Below are 12,584 nucleotides of genomic sequence, written 5' to 3'. Positions count from 1 at the left end.
GTCCAATTTGCCTCTGATTAATGATACCAATTCACTTGGAAGGGTGTCATTATTCCGTTTAGTGATCAAAGCGTGTAGCATTAGACCATGGTTTAGTTCACAGGAAGTCTTCATCTCGTAAAACCTAAAAAAAAAAAAATTTCAGAATGGGGGGAGAAGACTAGTTCTTTAGGGTCTGCTAGGGAAAGACCATTCGGATTCCATTCTCGAAGACTACACGAAAACAGAATATCTAACTCTAACAGAAATATATATTACCCTAAAAAGATTCGAATCTCCCCACACTTAGTTAGAAGTGGTGTTGAAATTATGATTGACTTCATTGTCAACTTCCATCGGATCATGTACGTAATGTTTAACTCTGTGACCATTAACTTTAAATTCAATCCCATTTGAATTTATCAACTCTATTGTTCCGTATGAAAAAACTCTTTTGACTATAAATGGTCCAGACCATCTTGATTTCAATTTTCCAGGAAATAGCTTGAATCGTGAATTGAAAAGAAGAACTCTGTCTCCTTCTTTAAATTCTTTTGAACTTCTGATTCTTTTATCATGCCATTTCTTCGTTCTTTCCTTATAGATTAACGAATTTTCGTATGCTTCATGTCTTAATTCTTCTAATTCGTTTAGTTGACTTAATCGTAGACGTTCGGCTTCATGTAAATCAAGATTACATGTCTTCAAACCCCAAAATGCTTTGTGTTCAATTTCTACTGGAAGATGACATGCTTTTCCGTAAACGAGTTTAAAAGGTGTGGTTCCAATTGGAGTTTTGTAGGCTGTTCTAAAAGCCCAGAGTGCATCCTCCAATTTCATGGACCATTCCTTCGGATTTGATCCTACGGTTTTCTCTAGAATACGTTTTAAAGCTCGGTTGGTATTTTCAACTTGTCCACTTGTTTGTGGATGATAAGCGGTGGAGATTTTATGAGTTACTCCATATCTTTTAACAACTTTCTCAAGTTGATTATTACAAAAATGAGTACCCCGATCACTTATTAAAGCATTCGGTATTCCAAACCTGACAAAAAGAAGTTTTAAAAAGTTGACTACAACTCGCGCATCATTAGTCGGGAGAGCTTGTGCTTCCGCCCATTTAGATACATAATCAATGGCAACGAGAATGTAGAGATTATTATGAGATTTTGGAAATGGACCCATAAAGTCAATACCCCAAATGTCAAATACTTCACATACTTGAATTACATTTTGTGGCATTTCATCACGTTGACTTATTTTTCCGGCCCTTTGACAAGCATCACAGGATTTGCAAAGAAGGTGTGCATCTTTGAAAATTGTAGGCCAATAGAAACCAGCATCGTAAACTTTTCTTGTTGTGAGCTGAGGCCCCCATAATGCCCTCCTGTTGGTCCTGTGTGACAATGGTTTAATATTTGACTAGCTTCATCTCCGAATACACATCGGCGTATTATTCCATCGGGACAACTTTTAAACAAATGTGGATCTTCCCAGAAATAGTGTTTTATATCGCTAAAGAATTTATTTCGTTTTTGGTACGATAATCCTTTTTCAAGGAATCCACATACTTAGTAGTTTGCATAGTCTGCAAACCATGGAATTTCATTATAATCTATCTTCAATAGATATTCATCAGGAAAGTTGTCTTGTATTGCCGATTCATTTAGAACTTCTAATTCAGGATTTTCAAGACGAGAAAGATAATCAGCGGCTAGATTTTCTGCTCCCTTTTTATCTCGGATTTCAATATCGAACTCTTGTAAGAGTAAGATCTAACGGATTAATCTTGGTTTAGCATCTTGTTTCAAAAATAGGTATCTAAGAGCAGAATGGTCAGTATAGACCACCGTTTTAGCTAGAACGAGATATGAACGAAATTTGTCAAAAGCAAAGACAATAGCAAGGAGTTCTTTTTCAGTAGTTGTATAGTTTGTTTGTACTCCTTGTAATGTCTTACTAGCGTAATAAATAGGTTGAAATCGTTTTTCAATCCTTTGTCCTAAAACGGCTCCCATTGCAAAATCACTTGCATCGCACATTAGTTCAAATGGTAGATTCCAATTTGGAGTTATCATGATCGGCGCATTAGTGAGTTTTTCTTTAAGAATATTAAAATATTTGATGCATTCATCTGAAAAGATGAATGGAGCATCTTTTTCTAGGAGTTTATTCATAGGAGTGGCAATTTTAGAAAAATCTTTTATGAAACGTCGGTAAAAACCGGCATGCCCTAGAAAATTCCTAACTCCTTTAACATTGGTGGGATGTGAAAGTTTAGCAATTACATCTACTTTAGCTCTATCCACTTCAATTTCTTCCTTTGAAATTTTATGACCAAGAACGATGCCTTCTTTAACCATGAAATGGCATTTCTCCCAATTAAGTACTAGATTTGATTGTTCGCATCTAATAAGCATTCGTTCAAGATTAACTAGACATGTTTTAAAAGTATCACCGAAGACTGAAAAGTCATCCATGAAAACTTTCATGCATTCTTCTATCATGTCGTGAAAAATCGCCATCTTGCACCTTTGAAATGTTGCAGGGGCGTTGTAAAGTCCAAATGGCATGCGTTTGTAAGCAAAAGTACCATAAGGGCACGTGAATGTGGTTTTCTCTTGGTCCTCGGGTGCTATTGGAATTTGAAAATATCCGAAAAAACCATCAAGAAAACAATAGTAACTATTTCCGGCTAATCTTTCCAACATTTGATCAATGAAAGGTAAGGGAAAGTGATCTTTTCTGGTGGCGTCATTTAATTTTCTATAATCAATACAAACATGCCATCCTATTACAGTCCTAGTAGGAATAAGCTCATTTTTCTCATTTGTGATGACAGTCATGCCACCCTTCTTAGGTACGCATTGAACTGGGCTTACCCATGGACTATCAGAAATTGGATAAATTAAACCTGCATCAAGCAGTTTAATAATTTCTTTCTTAACAACATCTTGCATATTAGGATTTAGTCTTCGTTGGCGTTGCACATACGTTTTATGACCTTCTTCCATAAGGATTTTATCTGTGCAATACGAAGGACTTATTCCTTTAATATCATGAATTTTCCATGCAATAGCTGGTTTATGAGCTTTTAGCACAGAAATTAGTTGAGATTTTTCATTTTTGGTAAGAGAAGACGATATTATTACAGGTAATTCAGTTTCACCATGTAAATAAGCATATTCCAAATGGTTTGGAAGTGGCTTTAACTCTAATGTCGGTGGTTCTTCTATCGACGATTTATATCGATATCTGTCTTCTTCTTTTAGCATTTGAATTTCTTCTGTTGTTGGTTCATATCCATTAGCCATAAGTGTAGCTAACATTTCAGCTTCATCAATTGGTTCAGTTCCTTCTCCTAAAGAACATTCTCCTGTTCCTTGTAATTCTGGAAATTCTTCTAACAATTCTGCATGTGAATCTATAGTTTGAATATAATAACATGTATCATCTGCAGATTGCGGTTGTTGCATGGCTCTATCAACTGAAAAGGTAACACTCTCGTCCTCTATACTTAGGTTCAGTTTCTTACCAAACACGTCTATTATTGCTTTGGCCGTGTTTAAGAATGGTCTTCCTAATATGAGAGGAACTCGAGAATCTTCTTCTATGTCCAGAATAACAAAATCTGCTGAAAATACTAAAGTACCAACTTTAACTAGCATGTTCTCCATTATCCCTCTAGGATATTTTATTGATCGATCTGCTAGTTGTATACTTATTCGTGTTGGTTTCAATTCTCTAAGGTCTAGTTTAGCGTATAGTGAATACGGCATTAGATTTATACTAGCACCTAAGTCTGCCAATACTTCTATTGAACTAAGACTACCCAGAAAACATGGAATCATGAAACTTCCTGGATCTGATAATTTTTTCGGTATCTTATTCAAAACACTTCAGAACAATTAGCATTCATAGTAACAGCCGAGAGTTCTTCCATTTTCTTTCTATTCGTGATTAGATCTTTCAGAAATTTAGCATATCTAGGAATTCCTGAAATTACATCGATAAAAGAAAGATTGACAATTATCTGTTTAAACATATCCAAGAATTTGGATTGCTCGGCTTCAAGTTTCTCTTTTCTTATTTTACTCGGGTAAGGAAGTGGTGGTTGGTATGGTTTAACATAAGGTTTAACCTTAACTGTGTTATCTTCATTAACCTTTTCAACTACCTGTTCTGTTTCCTTATCTTGATCAGATTGTGGTTCTTGTGGAGTAGGAATAGCTTCATCAGAAATTACAGGTATTTCAGGTGGTTTAAGTGTAATACCACTTCTTGTGGTAATGGCTTTAGCTGTTTCATTCCGGGGGTTAGCATTTGTATCGCTAGGTAGACTTCCCGGTTTTCTTTCACCTATTAACCTTGCTAGGTTGCTCACTTCTTGTTCCAAATTTTGAATCGAAGCTTGTTGATTTCTAAATGCTTGAGCATTTTGTTCATTGGTTTGTTTCTGAGATGTGAAAAACTGAGTTTGAGATTCAACTAGCTTTGTCATCATGTCTTCTAAATTTGGCTTTTTATCATCGGTTTGTGGTAGTTTATTTTGAAAAATAGGTCTTTGCTGATTGTAAGTATTATTGGATACTTGTTAATTACTAGGACCTTGTTGATTGTTGTATGGAACATTTCGGTTATAGTTCTGATTTTGATTGTAAATTGGTCTTGACGGTTGATAATTATTCTGATAATTATTTTCAGGCCTTTGGTTTATGTATGAAACATTCTCTCTTTGTTCCATTGTTAGTTCAATACTGAGACAATCTTTTGTTAAATGTGGTCCTCTACACTGCTCACAACTAATTCGTATTGAGTGAATATCTTTAGTCATCTTTTCCATTCGTCTCTCGACAGCATCTATCTTTGCGAAAATGGAATCTAAGTCATGGTTAGAATCAGCTCTAGCTGCTTTAGATGATCTAACGATATCTTTTTCTTGGTGCCACTCATGTGAGTGGGAAGCAGTGTTATCAATAATTTTGTAAGCGTCAGTTGCGGTTTTCTTCATAATGGAACCACCAGCTGCTATATCGATGTCTTTTCTTGTAGTGATGTCGCATCCTTGGTAGAATATTTGTACTATTTGACAAGTGTCTAAACCATGTTGCGGACATCCTCTCAATAACTTTCCAAATCTTGTCCACGCCTTATATAGAGTTTCATTTGGCTTTTGTGTGAACGTAACTATATCTCCTTGAAGTCTTACGGCTTTAGATGCCGGAAAGAATTGTTTAAGAAAATTTTCAACTAAAACGTCCTATGTATCAATCGCCCCTTCAGGTAACGATTCTAACCAATCTTTGGCTTCTCCCTTTAAAGTCCAGGGAAATAACATGAGATATATCTGTTCATCCTCCACTTCTCTTATTTTAAATAGAGTACAGATCCTATTAAAGGTTCGAAGATGTTCGTTTGGATCTTCCTTCGGCGCACCACTAAATTGGCATTGATTAGTTACCATGTGTAGAATTTGTCCTTTGATTTCATAATCTCGCGCATTAATGTCTGGTTGAGTAATTGCGTGACCTTGGCCAGTGTGTTTAGCTCTCATTCGGTCTTCCATACTTAGAGGTTTCAGATTCTCCATAATTGAATTTGTTGAATCTGAATCACTAGAGGATTCTGATTTAATGGTTGGTTCCTCGACAATCTCCGTTTGAATGATTGGTGGTTCCGGAGGAAAGATTAGTGGTTCAGGATCTCTGAATTGTCCCTGAATATCCTCCGGATTCTCAATTGTGAGGTCGGGTTCAAAAAATGGATTATCGGAAATTTGAATTGGAGTACTTGGTCGACTAGATGACGATTCTAAAGAAAAATCAACGGCGACAATATTTGCTAGATGTCTTGATCGAGTTACAGGTGGTGAACGTACAAAAGGTGGTGAACGTTTTGCTCGGTGCATTCACTGAATATCCTATTAGTTATAAAAATAAGAAAAATTATATAAGTTATCAAATTAATAGACTTTTCTGATTTTGCACACGTTTCGAATAGCCAAAAGATGCAGCAGAGGGGCAGGATTCGTTTGGTCTCAATATAATTGAGTACTGTTTGGCTCCAATAACCCGGTCCACGTACAAATCCAACTATTACTACGAACCAGAAAATGGATGGCTATCAATTTAACCACTTAAAATAATTTTTCGTTTTGAAATTTTAGAGAAGAAATAGAAAAAAAATTCTATGTCCTATAAACTAGAGCGGCGAAAAATAAGAAAGAAAAAGAGCGCGTCGAAAAACGTCGAAAAATAAATAGTCAAAAAATAAAAATAAGAAAGTAGCGCGTCAAAACTTAAAAAGGAACTAAAAACTAAGAATTAAAAGTTGCGTCTAAAAATATTAAAGATTAAAAGAAAAACTATATCCCAAACGGCAATAACTTAAAAAGGTACTAAAATTTATAAAACGGCGTCGCAAAATTCTAAAACACCTAAATCTTAGTCTAAAGAAAAAGCACTTAAGGAATTTTACGGCAAAGCCTAAGAATCTAGAAATAAAAATAACTATGGCAAAAACTAAGTTTAAAACTAAGTACGAGCGAAAAATACAAATATTACGCTAAAACAAATAAAAAGATACAAAATATAAAAATATACTTAAAGTTGTAAAAAGTACAATTTTTATAAAAATATTATTTTTATATTATTTATTTTATAAAACTATTAATTTTATAACTAATAAATCTAATTAAAACTTAAATATACAAAATAAACTAAAACTAAACTAAATATTAAAATACACTAACCCTAATTAACTAATTAATTAATAATAATAATTATTTAAAACCTAACCCTAATCTGGTCGTCTGAGGTTTCAGACATGTCCAGTCAACTCATGCGATCGCATGAGTTTTCTGTTATGGATCCATGCGATCGCATGGGCCTTGGATCCGGTTCAGTGTTGGGCTGCTACAGTACCAGGCCGAATAATTTTATTATTATTTTTTTTTCTGTTTTTCAATATATAAAATATAAATATAACTTAAATAAAAATTTAATTTTAAAAACTTAAATAAAAATACTTATTCACTTTATAAACTCTTAAAAATATAAATGTATTTTTCTTTCTTTTTGTATTTTTATATTTTTATTTTTTTTTAAAACTTATATTTTTATAAAAAGAACTTAATAAAAACTTTTATAATTTTTTTATATAGCGTTTCGCTCCGGCGTTTAGCTTTTGAGCCCCCGGCAGCGGCGCCAAAAATACTTGATGTTATGCGAGGGTATATGAAATAGTATTATTTTTACAACGAAATACTATTAAATACGATACAATTTTACACAAGATATTTATTTATTTATAGAATGGATATACCTAAACCTTGCTACAACACTTATAGGCAGTGTACCTAATCGTACAGTAGTGTAGTTTTTAGTAAGTCCGGTTCGTTCCACAGGGATCTTTTAAACAAGCTTAACGCTATATTTTTAAAAACTTATATTTGTAAAAACACAAAAATATATAAGTAATATTATTATTATAAAAAGGGGGTTTACCGTTTAATGACCGGTTTGTCGATTTTAAAACTTTAGTCGCAGTTAAAACCTAATGTAAAATATTAAAAATAAATATAACTTAATTTTAAAGCGTAAAGTAAATAACGATAATGAAATTGCGATAAATAAAAGTGCGATAAAATAAAATTGCGATAATTAAAGAGTACGATAATTAAAAATGCAATTAAATAAAATGACAATAAATAAAAGTGCGATAATTAAAAATGCAATTAAATATGAAATATATAAATTATGCTTATTTTAAACTTCCGTAATCATGATGTTTGACGTGTTGATTTTAGTTTTATTACCATGGGTTAATTATCCTTTGTCCTGGATTATTCGATATGTCCATACGGATTTGTCCATAATAGTCCATCAGTCATAATCATAAAGTGCGAAAGTCTTTGTCAAATTATTCTTATTCCCGAAGTCAAATATTCCAACTAATTGGGGATTCGAATTGTAACAAGGTCTTAATACTTTGTTTAATGAATACACCAGGTTATCGACTGCCTGTAAACCAAGGTTTTACTACTTTGTTGACAATTACACCAATTACCCTTGAATGTAATCAACCCCTGTTTCAACAATTCTATTAACTATTAATCCAGTTTCGTGTCCGGTAAAATGAACAATTATTGGTATTTATAGATATCCCGCCCACCGTACCCAGTCAAGCGTATGTGGTTATATATAAATACGTCAAATTATAAGTCTATATATTAAATTATCGAGGTATTGTTTAGTTAATATAAAGCCCATTAATATCCCATAGTCTAATTTCCACAAGTGTCGGTCTTTTGTCCAAACCCCAATTATGGAACAAAGTCCAATAACCCCGTCTTTAATATTTAGCCCAACATCACAATTACTTCGGCTCAAATAAGCATAATAATAACTTAGCTACGAGACATTAAACTAAAAATAACATTAACCATAACTTACAGTGATTAAAAATAGCGTAGCGTTACACGGACAGAATTTCGACTTACACCCTTACAACATTCGCTAACATACCCTTATTATTAGAATTTAAAATTAAAATTAAAATTATATATATATATATATATATATATATATATATATATATATATATATATATATATATATATATATATACGTGAGTAAGATAGAGAGATGGATGGATATATTAAATCGTTCGACAAGCTGCCGTTTTATAGCAATGTAGCCCGACACTGTACACCATGCGATCGCATGAGTTTTCCTCTTCGAAGCCATGCGATCGCATGGCCCTATTTCTCAGCTAACATTCACAGGTTCAATAGTTTGCCGACACTTTTATTAATATAAATATAATATATATAATTTTAAGTAATTATATATATTATATTATATTTATGCGCATAGTTGACTTGTAATTTTTGCTCCGTTGTGTCGCGCGTTGAGAGTTGACTTTGGTCCCGGTTTCGGATTTTTGAACGTCCTTGCGTATAATTTAATATCTTGTACTTTGCGTTTCGCGTCTTGTACTCATGTAATTTTGAGACGTTTCTTATCAATAATTGGAACCACTTTGATTGTACTTTGTACTTTTGAGCTTTTTGGTCGTTTGCGTCTTCAATTCGTCGAATCTTTCTTTTGTCTTCACCTTTTATTATTTAAACGAATATCACTTGTAAATAGGACAATTGCAACTAAAAGCTTGTCTTTCTTGAGGGATAATGCTATGAAATATATGTTCGTTTTTAGCATTATCAATATTACTTTAAATAATAACAATGATCTTACAAATTTTAGAATAATAATAATATTCCTAATATATCAATAACCTTAACCATAATAATAATAATACTTGTTCTAAATACTTGTTTTAATATTAGTAATAGTTAATATAATTAAAATAACAATAATAATAACAATAACAATAAGTAATAATAATAAAAAAAATAATAATAACAATAATAGATAAAAATAAACTACCTCAACAGAATGAGTTTTTTTTTAAAAAAAACAGCCCTTGCTCGGGCTCGAACCCTAGACCTCTCGTTAACCAAACAACACTCTAACCATCTGCTCCGCCCATTTCTTTCTGATTAATACCATCGATTCCATTTTCTTCTTCAATTCTAATCCAAGCAACCAGGGATCGAGTAATTGAGTGGCGACTTTACTAGAATTATAACTTATTGATTTGGGTTGTTCCATTTAATTAAAACAGAAAAGGAATAAGCTGAGCAAACAGATGATAAAAACATTTTGAAACTCAAAATCAAATTCGACTATAAAGGTTGTTATAGATCACGATCCCTTCATGAAAAAGATGCTAAATTAATCCCATAAACTTTATGGATAATCAATTTACTTAAAACATCCAAACGAATCCAAATTTTACGATGAACTGATTGTTTGACTTTTTGAAAAATCGACTTTGACTTCGTAATTAGAACTTAATATTGAGAATTGGCACTTGAAGTTTTGCACGTAGTTTGAGGAAAGGAAAACTAACAAAATTGCATTTAAGGATTTCAAATTTTGATACAAAATCATGTTTTGAGTAAAAAATTCATAACAGAGGTTCGTGCTTTTTATTTTCTATTTTTCCTTCATTAATTGCAGTAATGGGTCATTATATATCAGTTATAAATCGAATAAATGAAGCTGTTAAAGATGACACGATTGATTTGTTCGTATTAAGAATTAATTTGGACGTGTAACTAAATCGAAGACAGGAAAATCGATCAGTGAAGGAAAAGAAAAAAAATATAAAAATTAAATAATTAAAAGTTGATGTCGATTGCAAACGGATTTTGTTGTATCTGAGATTGAGATTTGATTTTTGATCTAGTTTAGGAACAAAAACAAAAATCAATAACAGTTTCGATTGGGATGTGAACTGAATTGTACGAGTTCTTTGATTTTTGTAATTTATATAATCAATCTAATATTAATAAATATATTAATAATAATAATAATAATAATAATAATAATAATAAAATAATTATATTAATAATAATACTAAATAATAATATTACAAATAATAAAAAATGGTAATAATAATATTATTAGTGATATTAATTATAATATTAGTTATAATAATATTAATATATAAAAAAATAATAATATTAATAATATTAATATTATAACAACTTATACATATTAAATTTTATATATATATATATACATTATATCAGAAATAATAATATTGATAATACAGATAATAACTTTAATATCAACAATAATAATATTACAATAATGCTAAAAATAATAAGAATAATGATAAGAGTACTAATAATAATAATAATAATAAGGCTAGTGATAATAATAATGATATCATAATAAAATTTTATCATAACTACACACTTATCTTATAATTTCTTAATCATCTTATTTAATGTTTTCTTTTGTTATCTTTTACATCCTATTTAAAATTTTAATTTTAATTATACCCATCAAATATCATTGATGGTGATAATAACAATTGTAATAATATTAATATAACAAATTAATATAATTATAATACACGAAATGAAATATTATAAATTACTACATATAATATAGTATTTTCATATGTATAACTGTATATAGAAATATATATATATATATATATATATATATATATATATATATATATATATATATATATATATATATATATATATATATATATATATATATATTAGTTAACAAGTTTTTATTTTTAAATCATAAACTATTTTACATCTTTAATTAAATCGCGTAATATTTTATAAATGTTTTTCAGATTATAATATTCATTATATATATATATATATATATATATATATATATATATATATATATATATATATATATATATATATATATATATATATATATATACATACCTCTTTTCAACTAATGGTTCGTGAATCGTCGGAAATAGTCAAAGGTCAGATGTAATCATGAAAACATTTTAAAAATTTTGAGACTCGGTTTAATAGACTTTGCTTATCGTGTCGAAACCATATAAAGATTAAGTTTAAATTTGGTCAAAAATTTTCGGGTCGTCACATGCTTGACGTTGAGTTCGTTGCACCATTCACGAAATGGGTTGTCAGAAAACTGTTTGCCGTTATCGCTAATAATGATTCCAGGTATTCCAAAGCGACAAATAATGTTTCGCCATACGAATTTTACTATATTTCGGCCTGTTATGGTTGCTAAAGGTTCTGCTTCAACCCACTTGGTGAAGTAGTCAACTGCAACTACTAAGAACTTTACACGCCTTGGTGCCTCTGGGAATGGGCCAACCAAGTCGATTCCCCATTAGTGGAACGGCCAAGGGCTTGATATGCTTGTCATGTCACATTGCTTTTGACGAGTAATAGGGGCGTGTTCTTGACAGCTTTGACATGTTTCAATTATTTTTGTTGCATCTTTGTACATTGTGGGCCAAAAGTACCCCAATCTAGCTACTTTTTGGGCGATGGTCCTGGCACCATCATGTGCTCCACAAATGCCAAAATGAGCTTCTTCAAGAACGTATTGCGCCTCATCCGGTTGAACACATCTAAGCCATGGTGTGAGGTAACCCTTCTTGTATAGTGTGTCATTTTTTATGGAGTACTGAGGTGACTTAATCCTAATTTTACGAGCAAGATTAGGATCCGTCGGCAAGGTTCCATTCTTAAGATACTCGACAATAGGGTCCATCCATGTGGTATCTTGTGTAGATGAAGAATTGACTTCCATGATGTCTATGCTTCGACATTGAACGACTTCAACTAACACATTCTTTGATAAGTGTGCGAACACAGAAGATGCTAACTTGCTGAGAGCGTCTGCACGATTATTTTTTGAGCGTGGAATTTGTGTGATTGAAAACTTGTCAAAGTTTGTCTTTAACTCTTTTGCTTTCATCATGTACTTTTTCATTGATTCATCGCGTGCCATGTGTAGTGACCCGAACTTTTCCATGTTTATATATATATTAAATGAAATTGTTATTTACATGATTAAGTGTTTCCAACATGTTAAGCAATCAAACTTGTTAAGACTTGATTAATTGAAATAGGTTTCATATAGACAATTGACCACCCAAGTTGACCGGTGATTCACGAACGTTAAAACTTGTAAAAACTATATGATGACATATATATGGATATATATATAGTTAAC

General features: G+C 31.4%; 1 protein-coding gene across 1 annotated transcript; it reads right to left on the bottom strand.

Annotated features, from left to right (window-relative positions):
• Positions 1-11,732: 11,732 nt before the first annotated feature.
• Positions 11,733-12,359, bottom strand: LOC139901844 (uncharacterized). The gene has a single exon (XM_071884515.1). The coding sequence runs from the start codon at positions 12,357-12,359 to the stop codon at positions 11,733-11,735; it is 627 nt and encodes a 208-aa protein (XP_071740616.1).
• Positions 12,360-12,584: the final 225 nt, after the last annotated feature.

This window comes from Rutidosis leptorrhynchoides, chromosome 3 (assembly GCF_046630445.1).
Source record: "Rutidosis leptorrhynchoides isolate AG116_Rl617_1_P2 chromosome 3, CSIRO_AGI_Rlap_v1, whole genome shotgun sequence".
Classification (NCBI taxonomy): domain Eukaryota; kingdom Viridiplantae; phylum Streptophyta; class Magnoliopsida; order Asterales; family Asteraceae; genus Rutidosis; species Rutidosis leptorrhynchoides.
The sequence above is the reverse complement of the archived record's forward strand: the minus strand, read 5'-3'. Positions and strand labels throughout refer to the sequence as shown.